This window comes from Anser cygnoides, chromosome 2 (assembly GCF_040182565.1).
Source record: "Anser cygnoides isolate HZ-2024a breed goose chromosome 2, Taihu_goose_T2T_genome, whole genome shotgun sequence".
Taxonomy (NCBI): domain Eukaryota; kingdom Metazoa; phylum Chordata; class Aves; order Anseriformes; family Anatidae; genus Anser; species Anser cygnoides.
In genome coordinates this window covers 125,749,904-125,773,321 of record NC_089874.1, presented here as the reverse complement: position 1 = coordinate 125,773,321, position 23,418 = coordinate 125,749,904, and the positions used below count along the sequence as shown (strand labels likewise).

At 39.6% G+C, this 23,418-nt stretch overlaps 1 protein-coding gene across 2 annotated transcripts; it reads left to right on the top strand.

Annotated features, from left to right (window-relative positions):
• The first annotated feature begins 5,725 nt into the window (after positions 1-5,725).
• TTPA (alpha tocopherol transfer protein) lies at positions 5,726-23,254 on the top strand. Of its 2 annotated transcripts, none has more exons than XM_048061729.2 (5): positions 5,726-6,003; positions 14,002-14,155; positions 15,527-15,720; positions 18,358-18,468; positions 20,435-23,254. In XM_048061729.2, the coding sequence occupies exons 1-5, from the start codon at positions 5,824-5,826 to the stop codon at positions 20,612-20,614; spliced, it is 819 nt and encodes a 272-aa protein (XP_047917686.2). In that variant the 5' UTR covers positions 5,726-5,823; the 3' UTR covers positions 20,615-23,254. The 2 variants fall into 2 exon arrangements, with proteins under 2 accessions (XP_047917686.2, XP_066849134.1); XM_066993033.1 differs by lacking the exon at positions 5,726-6,003 and adding an exon at positions 11,109-11,274.
• The last annotated feature ends 164 nt before the right edge of the window (positions 23,255-23,418 follow it).

The window sequence follows — 23,418 nt, the reverse complement described above, 5'->3', positions numbered from 1 at the left end:
TTGTTTGGTTTAAAACTTTTGCTTCCATACCGAGTTGTTTTTGTAAATAATCTACTGTACTATAAAATCACAGACAAGTTCTCTGCCAGTGTTCTTACCATCAATTCTCTCCTGAGATTGCCTAATCACATTGTAGGAGTGAGACTTTTAAAGGCTATTGCTACGTTACTGACACCTGCTAACCCTGCTGTAAGGAACATTACAAGCTTTAAGGTCTAGTACAGTATGAAGAAGTTTTGAGCAATGCTGTCAGCACAAATGAGTAGGCAGACCATGAGAAAGATGGATCATGGAGAAATTCAGACAAAAATCAGAAAGCATTTACTGCAGCAACCAGAGCTGTTAAACCTTGGGGTTTACATCTTCAGCACTACTGTCACGTGCTGCAGCATTCCTATAGGATCAATACAGAGAAGGATGACAGAGAATCATAGAACGGTTTGGGTTGGAAGAGACCTTAAAGATCATCTAATTCCAACCCCCCTCCCATGGGCAGGGATGTCATCCACCAGACCAGCTTACTCAAAGCCCCATCCAACCTGGTCTTGAACACTTCCAGGGATGGGGCATCCACAGCTTCTCTGGGCAACCTGTGCCAGTGCCTCACCACCTCACACTAAAGAATTTCTTACTAATATCTAATCTATTTCTATTAGAATTAGTTTAAAGCCATTACCACTTGTCCTATCACTACAATCCCTGACAAAGAATCCCTCCCCAGCTTTCCTGTAGGCCCCTTGTAGGTACTGGAAGGTTGCTACAAGGTCTTTCTGGAATCTTCTTTTCTCCAAGCTGAGCAACCCCAGCTCCCTCCGTTTGTCTTCATAGGAGAGGTGCTCCAGCCCTCTGATCATCTTTGTGGCCCTCCTCTGGACTTGCTGTAATAGGTCCATGTCCTTTTTGTGCTGGGGGCCCCAGAGCTGAACGCAGGGCTCCAGGTGGGGTCTCACGAGAGCACGGTAGAGGGGGACAATCACCTCCCTCACCCTGCTTGCCACACTGCTTTTGATGCAGCCCAGGACATGCTTGGCTTTCTGGGCTGCAGGCACACATTGCATGTTTAGCTTCTCATCCGGCAGCACCCCCAAGTCCTTCTCAGGGCTGCTCTCAATCCATTCTCCACTCAGCCTGTATTTGTGCTTGGGATTGCCTCAGCCCAGATGCAGACATCTATTATACATTTTTTTTTTCTGTTCAAAATGGTCAGCCTTCAGATAAAATAATGAGTTCTTGATTTGGTTTTGCTTAGCTTGAAAGATTTATTTCTTCCATCCCTGTTGAAACAGTAATATTCCAAACTACTGTCTGCGAACAGACTCATGACAAACTGGTGGCCCCATTGATTTGACTCTCTGTTCTATATGTCACTGGAAGCTTGCATTTGTACAGGAGTTTGCTTGCACAGGAATGTTATTTTTACCTGTAAATGATAAATACATGAGTGATAAGTAGTATTTTTCCATGTGACATGCAATTTCATGTCTCCCTAGTTAATACAGGGTAACACAATTCTTCTCAAATGCCTCTCCACCTTGGAAGAAGTAGAGATATGTGAAAATACTTTATTTATATATTTATTTATTTATTTTGGTAGAGAAAGACTATTTTATGTTACCTGTGTATGTCTCTTTAAGGAGAAAGGCAAGGCGAAAGAGCAAGCCATCTGGCACTCTGTAAAACAGTTCTCCCAGTTGTTGCCCTGATTTCCTGACTAACACTGCTGCACTTACACTTTTGTGGATTCTTCATTAAGAAAATAATAAAAAATAAGTGGTCAAAGATCTGAAAATTAAACATTCCATGATGTCTTTTTCTGCACAGGTTTAAACAAGTTAACTAGAACTAACTTACAGAGTTGCTGACTACTGGCTGTCCTCACTGACTGAAATTAAATGTTCAGCATCTCTGAAGGTTCAATTTTTAGTCTCAATCCTACTGAAATTGTATGTTAACGCTAGTTTACATGTGTGTGCGGAAGACAAGGTCCTTCTATTTCATAATATTCACAGAAAGAAAATATAACTGCTACTGTAGGGTTGAAATTAAAGAAAAAAAAAGTTTAAGATATTTTATAGTGTCCTGTAAAAAACAAAGGAGCACGGACTCGCACTTTTTGAAGAGAAAACCTGGGTCTTTCTTTTTTTTTTTTCTTTTTTTTTTTTTTTTAATCTTTTCTCATTTGAAAAGAAAGAAAAAATATTTTCTCATTTGCTTCAAAAGCTTTGCTATGAATATACTAGAAACTCTCACAGCTCCTACTTCCTGACCACTCTGAACTTTAGCCAGGACAATTATAAGGATCCCCTTGCACTGAGTACTACAGAAATACACAACAAATTTATTTCAACAGCGTCAGGGTTTCGCACACAAGCAGTATGTTATGAGGCTGGAATCCTCATAACCTGTGCCCTGTTCTCAGTCTACTTAACTGTGTTTTTTTTTGTTTGCTTGCTTTCTTTTTTTTTTTTTGTAACTTAAAAAATATATTTTAAAGCCTTAGAAACATCCCATAGTATAATACTATGAAGTTTGTATTAATACATATTTTCTTACATACAGTGTAGGGAAAGGGGAATTTTTGAGATACAAGAACCCGGTCTTGGTATAATTCAGAAAAGTAATTGACATTGGACAATAAATAGGCCATAAAATACCTGTTAAGCCTTATCTCCTCTGAACTTTAAAAGTTTTCGAGGTAGTGAGTTGTCCCATTAAAATAATTATTTCTAAAAGATATGGCATGTAAATGCTTTTCATACATCTTTGACCAGAAAAATAACTTTTGAGTCATAGATCATGTCTATAAAATCTCTGGAACAACCTGAGGCCTGCCTGCAATACCACTCTGTGACCCAAGACTTCATTTCTGGGCCAAGTGCTGACTTTCACAGCACACCCAAAGCTGCTCTGCCCATTTTCCGAATGAGCTCGTGGGATCTTTGGTGCAACTGGCAAGTGGATGGGAGTTTGGAGTATGTACTGTGAGTCTTCTCATGTGAGGACAGCTAAAGAAAAAACAGCTTAAGCAGATACCGGTGAAGTCTGTAAACTCCAGAAAGATTGTGTTTCTGCCACCTTTTATATACATATCCATAATATATATACATGTATATATATACATATGTACATGTACGCATGTATTTTGCAGTCAGTCTAAAATAGCTGGCTATGCAACACTTGAACTCTTGCCATGGAAGACCTATTAAAGTTATGACGCAGGTTTTACACAAATTTAAAGTTTCTGCTGAAGGAGTACTAATTCCAGCTATCTTGAAAAAGTCTGTCACAAGAATTCGCCAGAATCCAGGATCTAAGAGATACTGCTACAGCTGCAAGTCTTTGCTGCAGCAGTAAATCATCAAGGCCCAAGGACGCCAGCAAGGCAACAAAAAGGAGTATTTAATGTAAGAGCTCCCAGGCTCTTGAGCCTTTTTCTGGGTTTCAAACCTCATGCCGCCCCTCTCAGCACCAGCAGACATCCCCTCTTGTGACGAGGATGGGCACAACTCCTTTTGGGGGGATAAAAGCAACCAAACCAAAACAACAGGAGATCATAGAATCATAAAATCATGATGGTTGGAAGAGACCTCCAAGATCATCTGGTCCAACCACCTCCCTACCACAAACATCACCCCCTAAAATATGTCCCTAAGTATCACATCCAACCTTTCCTTAAACATGCCCAGGGACGGTGACTCCACCACTTCCCTGTGCAACCCATTCCAATGCCGAACCACTCTTTCTGTGAAGAAATGTCTCCTAATTTCCCACCTGAACCTCCTCTGGTGCAACTTGAGACCATTCCCTCTTGTTCTATCTCTAGTTATCTGTGAGAAGAGGCCGACCCCTCCTTTCAGGTAGTTGTAGAGAGCAATAAGGTCTCCCCTGAGCCTCCTCTTCTCCAGACTAAACAACCCCAGTTCCCTCAGCCGCTTCTCACAGGACTTGTGCTCCAGGCCCTTCACCAGCTTCGTAGCCCTTCTCTGGACACACTCCAGGGCCTCGATGTCCTTCTTGTACTGAGGGGCCCAAAACTGAACACAGTACTTGAGGTGCGGCCTCACCAGAGCAGAGTACAAGGGGACGATCACCTCCCTGGTCCTGCTGGCTGCACTATTCCTGACACAAGCCGGCATGCCGTTGGCCTTCTTGGCCACCTGGGCACACTGCCAGCTCATGTTCAGGCAAGCATCAATCAGCACCCCCAGATCCTTTTCCTCTGCACAGCTTTCCAGCCACTCTGCCTCAAGCCTGTAAGTGTCGCATGGGGTTGTTGTGACGAAAGCGGAGGACCTAGCACTTAGCCATGTTGAACCTCATCCCTGTCCAGGTCCCTCTGCAGGGCCTTCCTACCCTCTGGCAAATCGATACTTCCCCCCAGCTTGGTGTTGTCTGCAAACTTACTGAGGGTGCACTCAATTCCCTCATCCAAGTCATCAGTAAAGATATTAAAGAGGATGGGCCCCAACACCGCCCCCTGGGGAACACCACTGGTGACCTGTCACCAGCTGGATTTCACTCCCTTCACCACCACTTTCTGGGCCTGGCCATCCAGCCAGTTTTTAACCCAGCAAAGAGTGTACCTGTCCAAGCCATGGGCTGCCAGCTTCTCCAGGAGAATACTGTGGGAGACCATGTTAAAGGCCTTGCTGAAGTATAGGTAGACTACGTCAGCAGGCTTTCCCTCATCCACCAGGCGGGTCACCCGGTCATAGAAGGAGATGGGGTTGGTCAGGTAGGACTTGCCTTTCATGAACCCATGCTGACTGGGCCTGATCCCCCGGTTGTCCTGCACGTGCTGTGTGATTGCATTCAAGATGAGCTGTTCCATCACCTTTCCTGGCACCGAGGTCAGGCTGACAGACCTGTAGTTCCTGTAGCTCCTCCTTATGACCTTCCTTATAGATGGGAGTCACATTAGCAAGTCTCCAGTCATCTGGGACTGCTCCAGATTACCATGACTGCTGATAGATGATGGAAAGCAGCTTGCAATCACATGCCATGCTGTGTAATGTGCTCACATTGCTTGAGCAGGGGGGTTGGACCAGATGATCTCTGAAGGTCCCTTCCAACTTCATCCATTCTGTGATTCTGTGATCCACCAGCTCTCTCAGCATCCTTGGGTGGATCCCATCTGGCCCTGTGGACTTGTGACAGTCCAGGTGGAGCAGCAGGTCTCAAACTGTTTCCATCTGACTCACGGAGGGGTTCTTCTGCTCCCTGTCCCATACTTCCAGGTCGGGAGGCTGAGTACCCTGAAAATAAGTGGTCTGGCTAGTAAAGACAGATGCAAAGAAGGCATTAAGAACCTCAGCCTTTTCCTTATCCTCAGTAGTCATGTTCCCCCCTGCATCCTGTAAAGGATGGAGATTCTCATTGCCCTTTCTCTTACTGTGAATATATTTGTAAAAACATTTTTGTTATCCTTTACAATAGTGGCCAGGTTGAACTCGCGATGGGCTTTAGCATTCCTGATTTTTTGCCTGAATATGCTGGTAATTTCCTTGTGCTCTGCCTGAGTTGCCTGCCCCTTCTCCCAGCAGACATAACCTCTCTTTTTCCCCAGGAAACTCAGCAAAAGTTCCCTGCGATGCGCTGAAAGCAGAAAGTTCTGAAAACTGGCTGTGTCTCCATATGTGGAGGGGAAAAAAAAAAAAAGACGGGTGGTTGGGGAGAGTTACCCGGAGGGTGCCGAGGGTGAGGAGGGGTTAAGCCCCGCCGCACCGGGGGCGGAGGCAACCCGGCCGGGCTCTGCAGCCGCCGCCGCCCCGCGCCTCGCCATGGGTCCGGCCGTGCGGCGGGGCTGAGCGGCGGCCCCCGGCCATGTCGCAGCGGGGGGACGGCGACCTCCCCGAGCACTCGCCGCAGGCCCAAGGCGCCGTGGCCGAGCTGCGGCGGCGGGCGGACGCAGAACCCGGGCAGCGCTGGCCCCAGCCCCTCAGCGACGCCTTCCTGCTGAGGTTCCTGCGAGCCCGGGACTTCAACGTGGACCTGGCCTGGAGGGTAAGGTGGGGAGGGGAGCCTCGCACCCCGGGGGTCCCCTCGTGTCAGCCCGCGGGCACAGCAGGTCCCGGGCGGGCTCGGAAATGGAGGCTGAGGCGTGAGGTGCTGCTCCCCGGGGGTGGATGGGTGGGTGATGCGTGCTGCTTGGGTGTTTTGTGGGTGTAGTGAAATGTTGGTCGTGGAGCAACGTGGGAGCAAAGCCGCGGAAAGGTGCGGTGCCACCGCCAGCTTGGTGCGACCCCACCAAAAGCCATAAAGGTTATGGTAAATGTGGTAAGGTCACAGCTCGGCTCAGGGAGCAGCATCCTTGCAAGGGCATCCTTGAGTATCCTGTTTAGGCCACCAGCACCTAGTACACCTGCTGGTTTTGTTACACGTTTAGAATTACCCTAGTGTAAAGCTATCAGTAATAAGTTCCTTTCTCTTCGAGTTTGATGGTTTAACACCTTTCAGGCTTTGGTAAGTTTTGTTGCCTTCCTGGCTGTTTGCATGGCTTTTTGCCCTATAGACAGTACATGCCTATTTTCAGTATCTAAAGGTACAAATTATAATTAATTGTTTCCTCCTTTACATAAAGGAAACCACTAATCCTTCTCAATAGAAAGTATTTCTGAATCTTCCCAGGGCAAAAGCATTTATTGCTTGTGCCACTTGGGAACTGTGTTTCCATGGAGTGTGATGCTGATGACAAAGCAGCAAACAACAGACCCCACCTTTTATTTTCTGACTTCTGTGTGCTGTAGATCTTCCAAGTTCAGTGTCTTGTGTCGCCACAACTGAAGATTGTTTGCATGTGGGTATACTGCAGGATCAGGGTGGCTAAACAAGAATGTGAGAAATTGTAGGGTGCTTTTAATAATAATTAGCTTAAAAATGTATTTTGTGTTCACCTCGCTTGATTCATAACATTGGCATTACAGCTTTAAATCATCCCTCCTCAGCAGAAGAACAAGCAAGTCAATCCAGATTCCTCTGGCTATTCATGCATCTCGCTTTTGCTTGAAGTTCATGAGATTGGTTATATCATCTGTGCAGTAGCAATTGTAGGACTGTGCTGTTCTTTTATTTCTTTCCCAACAAAAGCTGTTCCCCCCCTGGTATTACTAGGTTCCAAAAAGTAGAGCTTAATGAAGGTAACGTGCACTCCTACACGTGTTGCAATCCTGGAAGTTAATAATCCTGTAGACAGGGCAGTGTCACTTCAGAATTTGGTCCATACGTTTCTTCTGATAAGTTGTGAGACGTTATAGATGAGACTACTCTTCAAGAGCATAAAATTGAAGCTAGGTTTAGAGATAGAGCCTACAGAGTAGCAGATTTCCTATACTCTGTGAGAGTCAGCCCTCTAGGGCTGGAGACCTGCTTTGGAAGAACTAAGTCTTTTTAGAATCTCTTTAGAATTTCTGGGTCTCTACTGGTTGTGAACTCTCTAAAGTTCTTGTTTGGACCCTTCTTTGTTCTGAGAGATTTTGATCAAAACCCACACGTTTAATCTTTCCACCTAAAATTTCTTTCTCCAAATGCAACTTGTACTTAATCTTCCACATACCAGCTGACACTGATTTCTAGGTTACTTCCCTTTGGAAATAGCATGGGAAGAACACAACAAACACGTAAACACATTCTTTTTTTTTTTTTTTTTTTTTTTTTTTTAAATATCTGCAGTCAACGTGTTCTTAAAAAGCCCAAGAGAATTATTGTGCAAAAGTCTGTGGTGGTCATAAGATGAATATTCGTCCAACCCAAGTGTGACCTTATGCAGAGGTTATAGGTTACATTAGTACTTCATCAAGACAGAGCCCTCCTCCCGTCTGTCTAGACAGTGGGTGCTCCTCCCCTCCTGGTTAGATGTCCCCTCTCAGTTTGGAGTCGAGGCTGACACGGCCCCTTTTCCCCACTGGGCTTCTGTGTACTACTGCATAGCACTTGTAGAGCAGCTAAGGGATAATCAGAGTCTGTGGCTCTGTCAGTGCTTGTGACCAAAAGACTGCAAGCTCTTCTCAAGCATCCTTCTTGGCATGGGCTTATACTTAGCCTTAAATATTAATTCAGAGTCTGGCCACTGACCAAATTGTCTCTTGATGCATGCCTGGTTAATATGTGACACAGACCTATCCGATTATTGGCCTCTCTGGAATTTCAGTTTATCAATGTTTGGATATCTTTCAGAAAATAATAATTTGGTAGATAGTGAAAAGACATTCAATTTCTGAGTCACTTATGTTAACTTATTGGAACAGAAATGTTTTACATTTTCCTGTTGGCAATTCCAGACTTGTTTCAAAGTACTGATCTATTGATATATACATATGACATGCTAGAAGAAAATCCACCACTGAAACAAGTATTTGGTGCTGAAGAACTCAAAGAAGAACTAGAACTGTCTGTATGCTTTAAAGTCAGTGATATATTTAATTAAGCACAGTAGCAGACTGTTCTTGTTTTAGAAGAAAATCCTTTTCCAGCATTTTGAATCACAGGAAAAATTAATTTTGGCCAAATGCCTTATCTTTGAAAGTGGTTGGAGATGTATGTGTGAACCCTAACCACTTAAGTACAGCCTCCGGAAGAAGAGGTGAAATTAAGCAGATACCTTCCGCTATGGGATTTCAAAGCATGAATGCTATCCATGAGAATGTGTTAAGATGAAATCCTTAAATCCTATATGAAATCCTGTCACAGATTTGTCTCCAGGAATAAACAGAAAGTCTGATGACACAGGCTAACAATAACTGTCAAATAACACATCAAACCCTGAATAAGTCAATAAGACAGTTCTTGTCCTGTGAGACTTCAAAGCAATGCTTACATCCCCAAAACATGAACAGTTAGAAGGAATGGTGTTACATTGTCACAGCATCTTCTACTTGTGGCTTTGTAATCACCCTGAGAAATAAAGGTAGGGGTCAGATGTTAATCATAGAATATCACAAGTTGGGAGGGACATGCAAGGATCGTAGGACTCCACAAAGGACTACATAAAAAATAGACCATAAGTCTGAGAGCATTGTCCAAATGCTTCTTGAACTCCGGCAGCTCCATGCTGTGACCGCTGCCCTGGGGAGCCTGTGCCAGAACCTGACCACCCTCTGGGTGCAGAACCTTTCCTTAACACCCAGCCTGACCCTCCCCTGTCGCAGCTCCATGCTGTTCCCTTGAGTCCCTTGGAGAGAAGTGGCCATTATTGTGGCTGATACCAGCAATTCAAGCTGGAAGCAAATATATTCTGCTTAAGTTATGTAGAAATCAGAGAATCACAGCATAATTTAAGTTGGAAGAGATCTTTGTAGATCACCAAGTCCAAACTCCTGCTTAGTGTGGGACTCCTGGTTAATGTGGGTCCACATAGCAGATCAGTCAGGGCACTGAGCAAACCTGTTGAGTCATGTTTTGAATGCTGCAAAAGATTTCAGTCTGGATATAAATTCATACCGGACCTGAGCATGTTGTTTGCTTGTTCATTTGTACAGGTATACCTATGAACTATATGTGTTTTAAACTGAAAAGTGGGCCATGGGTCTCCATTAATTAGGCTAAAGCAATGGGTTTAAGTCTTCATTAATTAGGCTAAAGCGATGGGTTTAATTCTTTTAATTTAATTTTATTTTTTATGTGCCGGCTACGTTTGACTTTCTTGCTGTAATCAAAGGTAGAGTCACAGTAAAATTTGGTAAAAACGCATCATTGAAATGCTTTTCCTAACACACCACTTAAACTTTTTTAAGCATACTTTTTAGAGCACTCAAAACCATCTATATATGTAGGATCCTTTTAGAGTTCTGGTTGACACAAAGGCATATAGCTGGACTCATTCTTTGCCCTGCATTTGATTTATGGAGGAAACTTTATGCTGCAAGTAGGTTGCATAGAAAATCTAGGGTGTACGGTGTGTGTCAGACATACTGCTGTACGTGCATACTGCATGTATACTTGCATAGTGTCTGAATACTGCTGGATTTCAGGCTTTATCTCTGAGGATCTTCACAGCAGTCAAATATAAATACTAAGTTCAAACCAGTTACTTGGCTGATTTTCTTACCTTTTGTCAATGAGAGATTTGATGAAAAGAGTGGAAGAGGCCCTGGTAGGTTCTCTGAACTGACTGTTGAGGAAACATAAATCAGTCGGCCACTCTTCCCTTTGTCCTAAGCCAAATGCCTAAACTTATGCATGTGCCAGCTGGTAATACATGCGGAATTAGGGAAGTTCTGTGTCCATATACTGGTATAGAATTTAAAATATTTGTATATACTCTATATTTAATTTCTGTGTGTAGATGAAAGTGCATATATAAAAATTGTAAAATACATACACACCTTTTTGCATATATTTATGTTTATAGTGGTTCTGTGACAAACACTGTTTTCTAGTTCTTTTAATTCTAAGTAAAGTACTAAGTTCACCTTTCTTTGTTTTGCATCACATGAAACTAGGATTAATCAGTAACATTTCTATCTCCGATGTTCGGAAATCTGGAACTATCCCCAAAAGACCTCAGGAAAAAGCTCTTAATTAATGCTTAGCTCCAGACAGTGGAGTTTTTCATCCAGCTTTACCCATTTATCAAGCTATCTTGCATCTATTTTCAGATGCTCAGCAGCTTCTAAGTAGGTTATTCAGTTTGTAAACACAGATAATTACACATTGAGATGTTTTCCTTGTAGGTGCATGAGACATTTTTATTACATTTACATTGCATTTATCCACTGTAATCCATGCTTCTGTTTTTCCTGATTATATTAAGTTGCTTTATCTTCTGCATTCAGACTGATTATTATATATAAAGTTTACATTTTCCCTGCTGCTTTTGCTGAAAAAAAGTTTCCTATGTTTTAAATATTCCACATGAATTTCTGCATTTAAACAATGTTAAATATTTTCAAAGTGAAGTAAAACTGTAAGTATGTACTGATAATTTTTGAATTTTGAATATGTAGGAATTACTCATGTAAGTAGCTCCGTGTGACTGGAGTATGTCCAGCTGCTAAGAAAGTGATTGTTTACATAAATAAAGACTGAAAGAAAATATCTCCTAACTAGCTGCAGATGCTGTGGAGGATTGCTAACCTTTACTTCAGCCATAAATCACTATTTCAGGTAATTAAATCACATGGTTTCAAAATCTGAGAGCAATTTACTTCGTAGCTTCCTGGACAAGGGAGGTACGGCTGGAGCTTAGCCATGTCTATGTAAAAAGATGTGGCATTTGCCCACGTCATGGAGGGTGTCAGAAGTGTTCCAACCATATATTTATTGCTGAATGGACAGCCAGTAGGTAAATTATATCTTTCGTAAGGCTCTTTAGTGTGTCGCAAGCTGTGAACACCTTTTGTTTGCTCCCCAGGTTCAGAACTTGAGCTCTTGCTGTTTTTAGCTTGGGAAAGGTTAATGCTCATGAAAAGAAGAAACTAACTGTACTGACAAATTGGGATTATTCAGGGGACTGAATGAACATATTTTTATTCGCATCTTGGTTTTGGCAGGCAGGTCTTCAGAGAACTGTGTAAAACATTTAAGTAATTGTCAATTAGTTCACTATGTTGTGGTACAACTGAAGTTAGAAGAAAAGGGACAAAGGATGAAGGTACAGATGTTTGGTTAGCTTTTTTGAGGGCGTTTGTGTATTTTTGCTGCTCTTTAAGCATCTGTGTTGGAAAGACAGAGGAAAAGAACACAGTATGTTAACAATGCTGTCTGGTTGCCACAAAAAAGTGCCCTTTATTGGTGCTGGACTCTTTACAGAGCGAGATAGTCATGGCACCTCGTCTGGCCTATTTTTGCAATCACAGTGAATTTCTGTTCCAGAGATTAACTTCTTTTCCCCCACTACTTCCCCACCGCCTGTTTTGTTTGGTTGTTAAATTAGCCTAGACTAGAACATATATAAGACTTTAAGTAAAATTCTTTAGCACTTAAATATTTTTCTTTTTTACAGTGTATGTTTTAGGATGAGGCTTTTATCAACTTGCTCATTGCCAAATCAAATGGGATTTTAGTGTGGCAGATGAGCTTTCTCATTTTTGTACCTATAAACACTTATTTATAGGTAATACTTCCAGGAAGGATATAGATAATTGCTGAACAGTACATCATCTATTTGTAAATAAATTATGTCAACAAACAATAATGCCCTGTAAATAGTTCCCGCACAACAATTTGTTTGAGAGACCTTCAGAATAACTCAGGACCTTCGTCTAAGAAGAGCCTTAAGCTGAAGAAAAATGGTATGTTGTATACAAAATGATACAAGAAACTTGAAAGTAGAAGGAAGAATAAGAAATTACTGCTAAGACTAATTATCTAACATAAGCAGGCTATGAGGTACACAGTGGTGAGTCTTTAGTTTCACTCCTGAGTCTGTAGCTACGCTGATGCTGTGATGTTCCAAGGGATGGATTCAGTATCCACTGAGGTTCCTTCCAACCATTCTATGAAGATGGTGAAGAAAATCATCCTTGCATAGATAAATGTTGTTATTTATTAAAGGTTATGTTTTATTAGCTGGAGCTGACGGCTCTTTTAACTCTATTGCTTCTGTTATGGAATGTGGTATAACTTAGAGATGAGAAATTAACAGGAATAAAAGTGTGTTGGCTGACGTTTTGCTTTTGCTGAGCATACTCAGCTTGTGAAACTGTACTGAGTTGGACGATTGTTTTTCGTTGTTTGATGAAATACATTAGCAATTTGAAAGGCTAGCCTGTGTGTGCTACTTTTGAGATTTAAACCTGCATGTGAGTTTGTTGTGAAACGAGGTACTGAAAAATTCTGATTCACTTAGATCTTTTGAAAATCTCAGTTAGGAGTCTAAACTGTAGCTATCTAGGAAATTCTAATACAAAATTTAAATTATTTTCTAGAGCTATCCCTCTACTCTACAAAGTCATTGCTGGACAATTTAGCACAGCAGAGGTAGATTATAGCTGATGAATTTACAGAAAGCTTTTTAGAAAAAAATCCTCTGTAACTCCTTACTTACCTATTCAAATTGTTGTAAATAAACTTCGGTTGTAGGGCATAGCAGTTCCTTTTCTCTACCATGACTTAATTTCTTTATTTGAAAAGGGAAACAGTAATTAAACTGGGAAATTGGAACTAGTGCATCACCTATTTAATTTTTCACGATCCATCTCAACAATAATCTTTCCCAGTATTATGTGTAATTCCTCTACCTAGATGTTACCTCAGAAAGAAACACCTTTAATTGACTCTTCCTTAGATTTAGACCATTTCCTTTCAACACATAGTCCTTCCTATCCTTTAGAAGAGCCTGCATATTATGCTGCCTTCCAGCCTGAGGAACAAGGGCAGCAATCGTGTTCCTGACAATGGGCAGGATCTCTGTTTTAGCAAAATGGATTCTTGCTATTTCCACTCTGGGGTCTAATACATAATGGGAGAGATGAATCCACTACACGGTTGTGTTTTGTAATTTCAGAGAGATAGGAAGGACTTTGAAAACGTGCTTAAGATACGCTGATGACCATAGGTGTTTCAAACAGTAAAATGAAATTATTAATAATTGTGTGTACAAAATGGGCCCAGACTTTGGAGGGAGGAGGGTGAGGAGGGAATTTTCCTCTGTAAGACTTTGTACATCTTTTCCAAGTTCTACAAACCCTGAATGAATCTGATTCATTATCAAACTGAATAATCCTAAATGTAACTTGAGTGAGAAACTTTTTTTTTTCCAGATGTATTTTACATAGAAACTACTGGTCCTTTCTGTATAGTCCAATTTTCTTTTCCGATGTAAAATTAATAACTGGAGTCCATTAACAAGTTGATAAGATTCTAAATTCATAATGACTTGCTCATTTGATGAAGGATAGCAGCCTTCTGCTTCTAGGAGTGATTTTTTTAAATTACACAGTGAAATGATAGCTAATTTGATGAACTAAACCTCTGACTGTGACCACATGTTGAAAAGCACATTTTTAACTGTGATTTTTATGTAATACCTGATGCATATCTGACATGCACATTTATTTTTTCCAGTTACTGAAGAATTACCAGAAGTGGAGAATTGAATGCCCAGAAATAAGTGCAGATTTACAACCATCTTCCATTCTTGGTCTTTTGCATGCTGGCTATCACGGAGTCCTGAGATCAAGAGACCCATATGGAAGCAAAGTTCTAATATACAGAATTGGTGAGTGACAAAATTTCTTGGACCTGTTTCATACCTGGTTCTTGCACTAATGTTTTTGTGTGTGTTTTTGTTTGTTTCTTTAATTATCACAATTTCAGCAGCAAAAAAGTATTTTATGGGTACAACACTGCAAGTTGATAAAATTGAAGATGATATCAGAATATCTTAACTAGAAAAGTAACGTATTTATTGCTACCTGATAGAAGTACCCTCATATTAAGATAAAGATGGATTCATTGAGCTGCAACAGTTATATCATTTGACTTCTAACTAGTATGGCTAAAGCTATACGATCTTTTATGATGAACTGATTTTCTTTTAAATAGAATTATTGTCTGCATCAAAAAAAGTCTTAAAGCTAAAAGCCTGAAGGTTAAAAACCTAACACTTACAAGAATATGCAGTTATTTGACCTTGAGTTTCCAAACAGTAATTTTGTTCCTATGGGAATTTTCAAAGCTGGATGCTAAGACTGTGCTGGTGCAGATGCAGCACGGAGGGGAGCGATGGAACAGAAAAAAGGCACACGTCTAGCCATGTACCAACCATGTACCAGTACCATGTACCATGTACCAGTTTATGTGAGGATGAGTTCACTGGGTTTTCACCATTTAGACATATGTAGCTGAAGAGTCCTCTATAAGATACACTCCGAACATCCTTGGTTTGTATGATGCACTCCCCAAAATCTTTTCAAAAGATTTTGATGACATCTTTAAAAAGATAGTTAAATGATCACATGGTGCCATACTTCTTTGTGGTTGTGTTGGACATAGAAATTATTTTTGTCAACTTTCAAATAATTGTTTTAATATCAGCTCATCTAGCAGAAGGAAAGGCTTTTCTTTGAAAAGTTGTGCTCTCTGAAGATTGTGTCCAGGGTTAATGCTCATACCATGCAATTCTTTTCTCAGGCCTCAGAAATGAAAATGGGATTCACTGAATCTTGGCAGTATTACTGTACTGAAGAAAAATTACATGAATTGGCTATGAATTGATGATCTGTGGCTTCTTTTAGGAGTTCCTGAAGGCCATAGACAATGATTAGCCCATTTGAGCTATACTGTGCTTCGTTTTGTGTTCTGCTGAAATGACAGTTACTGACTTAAGCCATTCCTGTCAAAATCTTCTACTGGAGTCTACAGTAGATGTCACATACTACTCTGGTACCATCTACAGAAATAGCATGAAAGATGAGTGATAGAACAGGCACAGAAAAGAATTTCTGTACTGGAAAATCTGTTTAATTCAGAACCTTTGATATAGCTAGTTACTTTTTCCTGAGAAGAACATTAGAAGCAGTAGCAAGTGAAAGTACAGGTGTATGTTGTATGCTTGTGGTAATGCAGTGCAATCTTATTTACTCTTCAGGACAATGGGATCCCAAGTTATTTACAGCATATGATGTGTTTCGTGTAAGTTTGATCACATCTGAACTCATTGTAAAGGAGATTGAAACTCAGAAGAATGGAGTCAAGGCTATCTTTGATCTTCAAGGGTGGCGATTTGCTCATGCATTTCAAATCAGTCCAGCAGTAGCCAAGAAAATTGCTGCTGTGCTCACAGTAAGTATGACATACTGCTTTATGTTACTTCACTGCTATAACTCCCAATTTTTCTTCCAGTGTAACTTATGGTAATTTTTCCTTCCGTAGACATTTTTAGAGGTCATGCAGTTTGAAGGAACAAAATCTTAAATCCATGAAATGTCAAACAGCTGAGGCATAAGCTGTGCTCGATTTGACAAGTATATTCTTGTATAGCAGCAAATGCCCTTTAACCTCTGATGTTTTATTAGAATTCCACTGACCTGTTACAATACAGGAATTTCATGTGTAGATGAAGCCTACTTTTGTAAGGATCTTTTCTGTTCTACTCTTTTGTACATTAACTTGACATTCAAAGCTTTTTTTCCCCACCCTCCACTGAGACTCAGAGAAGATGAGAAATAGGATGTGCTAGGAGCATTTAAGAGCAAGAGAATACTAACTTGTTGGCCAGTATGGATGATGCTACATGACCATCCATGTGCTACCAACAGTGTATAATACTTGTTTTGCTTGCTTTTCCCACCAACATGAGCATTATTTTGTGCAAGTTAGTGCTACCTCACCTCCTGACTTTAACAAAACTTGTATGGACCTTACTGTCTTTAAGACTTTCCTTTCTGTCAAATTCAGTTGAATTTTGCTGATGAATTTGAAAAAAAAAAAAAAATGAGGGGAAGGAGACAGAATTGACAAGGAAGCTACACGGTAGTGGTATAATCCTGTTGTCCTTCTGAAGTTAAGCTAAAAATCAGTAATAATAAAACTGTTAACCTATGATGTAGAAATGAGCTATGGACATAATCTCTCATTTTGATTTGGTAAGGTTCACATCTGAGGTTGAGTCAAAGCTTAGTCAGTGAGCTAATAGCATCAGAACTTCATCCATTCTTCATTTTTGATATTTACTGTAGAACTTCAATGAATCTAACAGGTCTTCCCATGTTTTTGCCTCTAGAATAAGAGAAATCATATTCATATGATTCTGGGCCAGGTCTCACAAGAACAGCCATTGAGAGTGTTTTATTTTATTTCTGAAGTAGTAAACTAGTTACTAGTAATTTTATGACCTTGAAATTGAGAGCAGAAATTATGTAGAATTATATTTGCAATTAAATCTGCACGTTTCAATCCATTACCTCGAACCAGGAAATTCTTTGAATGGAATGTTTCCATCTTGACTTATTTCAGATTTATTGTATGCTTTTCAGGCTTCTAAAGGCTTATTATAGCAATTGAAAAAGAGAGAAAAACAGATTGTGTTTCCAGTGTTGTTTTCTTGTATAAGGAATCAACTTAACTGGTTGTTGGTGGTTTTTTTATTGTTGTTTGTTTGTTTGGTTTTTAAGATTCTTTTCATCTTTCTAGCTGGGTTTATATAGTTCCCCCAGAGGTTATTTTAGTGTTGATCAATATGTTTATAAAAAAAAAATAGGAACATTGTTTTCAACTCTGTGTTTTTCTTAAGAAATGTATCTTTCTTGCAAATTATTATCCTGCATGAAGAAACAGTAATTAATATAAAGGAAATAAATGCAATACAGAGTGGAAAGCATAGTACTGCCAGTAACGAACTTCATCTTGAAAAATATGTTATCCACAGGCAAAACCAAATTGTTCTGTGAAGAACAAGGTAGAAGACTTTAAACATATGATAACACATAATAATGTGTAGTAAAACTAAAACCTGACAGTTTTGAGGTCTTTATCATACATTAAAATCTAACAGAATTTGCACTTAAGAAATGCATGTGGTTGTTGTTTTTTTTTTATTATTTTTTGTTAGCCATAGAATAGTACGTGAAATAAGGAGAAAAGGACTACTGTATTAGTGGGAAGAACTGTTTGTGACAAGTGGCATTTTTATAAGCAGAAAAACTCTGGTTGCAGTAGTAGTAGCAGGTGGGATATTAATGGAAGCTATTTTTTCCCCATTGCATAATACTGTCTTTGAGCACTGCTGTACTCCCTTTTAACTTGCAAAGTTGTGGGACTTCTTGATGAATCCTGAATCCAACTAGCAGTATTTCAAACTATAAAGTCTGTACAGAAGATACAATTTTAATTTTATGACAGTAGTCTTACTGTAAAACTCAACTTCTGTCGGGCAAATTCTTACTAATTTCAAGACTTTTCTCTGGATAATATTTTATTATTTTATCTAATTTATTATATTTTATTTAACTTAAAGATAGCAACTTTGATAGTTTGTGTGTATATACATATATATATATATATATGTATATAAGAAAAAAAATACATATTTTCCTCCAGGTTCTGAATTGCCTATGAAAACACATGGTTAGATAGCTTTTTGGTAAAGGAGCAGCAGGATCTCTGCTGTGAAGAACTGTACCTCGGAGGAAAAGCTTAGCACAAGCTTCATGTGCATTACTGACGTGCAATTCGGTTTTCATGCTTGTTTTTTTAAGTCAGCCTCTTCATATACTGATTTTTTTTTTTCTTTCTAATCGGAGAAACAAGAAATGTTTTTCTAAGCAATGTAAACTAAGAGCATTCCAAAGTGCAGGAATTAGCAAGGTCAGGAGGAATTCCCTAACCTATGGACTAGGTATTCTTCACAGATTTGTCCTTAACAATAGAATCTTTTCAATAATTTCTTTTTCTCATGCTGTTTTTCATATATGTTGACAGGATTCCTTTCCACTAAAAGTTCGAGGTATCCACTTGATTAATGAGCCTTTATTCTTCCACCCAGTCTTCGCTCTAATTAAGCCTTTTCTCACTGAAAAAATAAAGCAACGGGTGAGTGCACACAAACATTTCTTTCTACCACAAAACCCCTACATTACAATCTGCAGCATTTCCTTTAGGATCTGAATACTGAAGAGGATATGTCATGTTTATGTTTTAATGCTGTACTGGCCTCTGGAATCTAATTGTAAAACATTCACAGTTACCAATAATGTGAGAGTTGCAAGTGTTTGCTGTTGTCAGTGCTGTAAAGATTAAAAAAAGCCCACAGTAACTCAAGAGGGGTTAAATAACTTGCTTAAAGTCACACAGCAAAACTTCTGCGGAATTAGGAAGAAATAGGTCCCAGATCTCCTAGCACTCAGTCTATAAATGCCAGTGAGAAATTGTCACTGAACAGTGATATTATGCTCCAAGTTGTGCAAAATTAGTAGAAGACAGCTATCTAGTTCTGAAAAAGCTGCAGAGGCATTTATGCATCAATAAAGAGGTCAGGCTGAAGTTCAAATTTGTTTTCCAAACAGCTTCTTAGCTGTTGCAAATTGTTTTATAGTTTTAAATTGGAAAACTCTGCGTTTGGATGCAAAAGCATGCCAAGAATTCTGGAAGAATTCTAGTTTATTGCAGTACAGGAAGGATATTGAAAGTTTCAGCTGGCAGAAGAGGAAATGCCGTGGAGTGTTAACAGCAGAGCTAAGGTACAAAATAAACAGCACAGTCTTCTGCTATTCTCCCTCTGAGGCCTCCTTGTCTCAGCACATGGATCTTGTGCATTTACAGTAGCCACTGCACTCCAGGACAGTAGAGCAAGATTTTCCCAGTCACTGATGTTTGCTAGTCCCCTTTTCCTAGCATGTGTGTTTTGTTATGGCAGAGAGGCAGGATTGCTTCTGCCAGTCTTGTGTAGTCACTCACTGACACACAGATGATAAAGAAAGAGTATGTTCCAGCAGCCCGATGCAGTGGCCCTTCCCATGCCATATTAATGTCCATGTAACAGCCCCCTATCACCAGATCCAGCTCAGAGAATCTCAAGGGCTAGAATTCAAAAAGTGGGAAAGAGGACAGATGGACAGTAAAGGCCTGAAAGAAGACAAGCTAAATATCCATGATTCATGGAATAGAACTGGCTTAGAGTTGCAAGTATGAGCTGAAAAGAAACTAGAAGGACCAGTTCCCCATACCTTCATAGTAATAATTACTATTCACTTATTATCTTAGTGCCCGATGTGGAAGCATTAAAGGCAGCTAGCTACCTTTTGAGTGCATGTGCTTGTAGTCCTTGTGTAATAGCAATCACAGAAAATTCTTGACAATTGTTAATAAGAGGCCTATAAAAGTTTCTGACTGAAAGTAATGAACAAGGCTTCAAATCAGCTGTAATAAAGCAAGAAAAGAACAATTAGAATGGCTGTATTAAAAGGGTTAAAGTGGAGGAGCAGTCCAGGATCTAATTTCATTTGGAACTGAATTGTAAGGACTGAAATGAAAGACTAAGGTATCAATTCTGAATATTTACCTTGGCACCTGTCTGAACTTACATACCTAGCACATAATATTGTTTGTAAATGCATATAGCAGGACCAGATAGTAATAGCCAGGTGTCGAACATTGTTATTTTTTTCTGAAATGACTGAAAAGCAACTACGTGATACCCATCATGACAAGACCAAACCCCAATATTCCCTGGTTTAGGTCAATTTATCTATACGGGTGTAGTTAGTTTTGGCTCTTGTGCTTGCAGCTGCATAGAATGCAGTTCTCTGGGTTTTAGTCCATGTTCAATCAATCTGCAGACAGTCTGAATAATCATTAAGCAGGACAGAGTTAGAGCATCCATGTGAAACTTGCTTACACAGTACTTTCTTCCTCAGTGAAGGAGTTCATTGTGAACACACTTCTTTAGTAGAACCAAGCTGAGGGCTTAAGCCCTTGCACTGAGTTTGTTTGCTGTCTGTTTTCACCCAAGAGTCTAACAGCTGTACTGAAGTAAATGTTTTTCATATATTTTCTTTAGGTGTATATGCATGGAAATAACTACATGCAGAGTCTGACTGAACACTTTCCAGTCAGCATTCTCCCACAGGAATATGGAGGGGAAGGAGTCTCCTTCGAAGAGCTGGCCAGGGAATGGACTGACTTCATAATGTCGTCTGCAGATTATCTCCAGAGCATTTCCCTGGTTGCTCATAAATAACCTTATGGCAGTATTACAGTTCATGAAGACTGGAAGTGGAAATAAGTTTAATATGGAATATTTCATGTAAACTTGAAGTTACTGTAAATGAAATCAGTATGTCTTTGCAGGGCACTGAAGGTTACATTGACTGCACTTTTATACTAACTGGAGTGTGTCAGTATGTACATCTGAGGAGACTAATGAATTCTGCATGTTTGCAATACTGTTTGTAACTGATTAAGTTGTATGTCTGTAGTTGTGCATTGGATAGTATATTATGGATACTGCTCCTCTTAAGTCATTGGAGAAAACTCCTCTGTAATAACGCAGTCCAGAACCTTACGCTTAGCTCTTTTATCTTGGCTTGTCAAGATGATAAGATACAAAGCCAAATAATTTAAGTAGAACAGAATATGAATGGGGTAGACTAGTTGCAGAAGTATGAATACAGGCCTAATTTACAACTGGGGGAAAGAGGCTGCTTTTTGGATTGATTCTCAGGGAAATGGTTGTTTTGTTAGTTTGCACTGCTAAGATTGCATAGTCAAATTGAGAATTAGTCAGCAATAGTGAAACATTTGTTATCTCTGTGCTGCTTGTGCAGCTTCCCATTTTGTGCTAATTAACACAGCAATCCGCTAGTTTCATAGAGGAAGATGAGAAAAACACCATGTACATGTTCTTCAAAGGACAGCATGAACCAAGAGGAACTGTTAAGAGAGTCAAAAGAACTTTGAAAATTCTGATTTTCTTTCTTCAGAGATACTGTCTGTGAACAAGTTATAAGCAACCCAGTAATGCAAACACTTTTATTTCCTGCTGTAGAGTGTTAGAGGTGAAGAGCTCTTAGCTGTTTGCAGTATCACTTTGTTTTGAAGGGTGAAGTAAATTATCCTTCATAGATCTGAGCTTTAGAAATTCTTCTGTGGTTTAAGGGTGTTTGTAGGTCACTTTGAGCCTCAGCTTAGGAATTGCTGGCTATCTTCCTTCTTATCTTCAGGAAAGTAATTGGCAACTTGCCAACTTATGTCATGTTGGGCACTGGATGATTTAACTTTATGTTGAGTCTTATATGTAATGAAAAAATCTCTCTGTAAATATGGAAAATGGATTTTTCTAAGGGACATGATTCATATATGAATACTGTATGTGTATAAGTTGTCACATATATTACATAGCAGTAACATCCTACATTCCCCAGTATTTAATAATCTGAAATGTTAATTTACTTTTGACTGTTTTTTGTTAAAATTCCTGAAATACAGCAACTGCTGGAGTTCATTTACACAATTTTTATCTCTTTTGTAACAAGTCGGGGGTCTTTACATAAATATTAGATACTTAAGCATTCCATGTGAATGTTCATAAAAATGAATCAATAATGCTTTACTTCTCAGGTAGCTGGAACTGCTAACTTCAGTTATTTTGAAATCATTAGAACATTGGGATGCTGTATTAATATGTGTTCAGGGGAGAGAAATAACAATATCTTACTAAGTCAGAAATGTGTTATTTTACTTTATCATTGATACTCTGTCATTGCAAAAGCCAGTGGCAGCTTCTCTTTATTAGCATGAGGAACACCTATGAAAGTCCTATACCGTACTTGGTGTTAGTTTCCTCTGATATGGTAAGATAAATGTTACAAAATTCCTTAAATACTGACCAAGATTTTCTTTTTTTTCAATCCTTTCATTGCCTCAAGTGCATTTTCATTCTCGTCTTTCAGGATATCTTTGAAGCAGAGCCTAAAGCTAAAGAAATTATTGTCCTGATGCATTTTCATATATGCACATATTTCATATCCTTCTTTTTCTCTAATTGAACTATTTTGTGATATGAAAAAAGGTCCTTACATTGACGAGTTCATTGAAATGATTATTATTCTTTATTAGAAAATAAACTTAAGTAGCCAGACATCTGGCAGTTCTTCAAGAGTTTAACTCAAGTTCCAAATCCTGTATGAACTCGAGAAATGAAAATATTGTCTTAAAGTTTTGCTCCTTCAGTCTTAGTCCTTGAATGTGAACTGCATAAAGAAATCGGCCATGTTTCAGTGAACAGGAAAACTCAATCTTTTCCTATGAAACCAATCCCCGATTGTTGCGGTTTTATCTGATTCTTGTCTCTTTTAGATTACTTCCGTTATTGCATTTGTAGACGTACATGGACAACATTTATGGGTTTTATCTTCATTTGAACTACACCATCTCTATGAAGTCCGAAGTGTCTTCAAAAATATCCTGGATCTATTATTAAATGGTAACATGAATATATAACATAATGGAGCACTGAATATTTTTTTTCATGAAGTGTTAATTATTTTTAATGTTTACATGTTCAGTAGGAAGGCAGTACACGGAACATTGAATTTGCTGCTATTAACGATGATTAAATAATCAGAAAATTTGCATAACAAATGGCAAAGGTGGTAGTGTGGTGGGTGGAGATAGAGCACCCGTGAGCTTTAGAGTAAATAAAATCGTAAGTGCCTTATTCTTCTCTAGTAAGACCAGAAGTGCCTTTAAAGAAAACAAATGTGCTGTGAAATGCTGATGCAAGTACTGACAAGCGTGATGTAATGCAAAATGTTTTTTAATTCTTTTTTTTACATGTTAACACCATTATTATCAATAAACCTCTTCTAGCTGAACCGGCCTCCCCTGTCTTTAAGAACTTTATTTTTTTATCGGTATAAACACCTCACCCGCGCCACGTTAGCCCCGAGGGGCCAGGCCCTGCCCCTCGGCCCCGCCCGCCGCCATTTCCCCCCCTCAGTCGGACGCGGATCGCGCCTCGCTTCTGCTCGGAGCCCGGCCCCG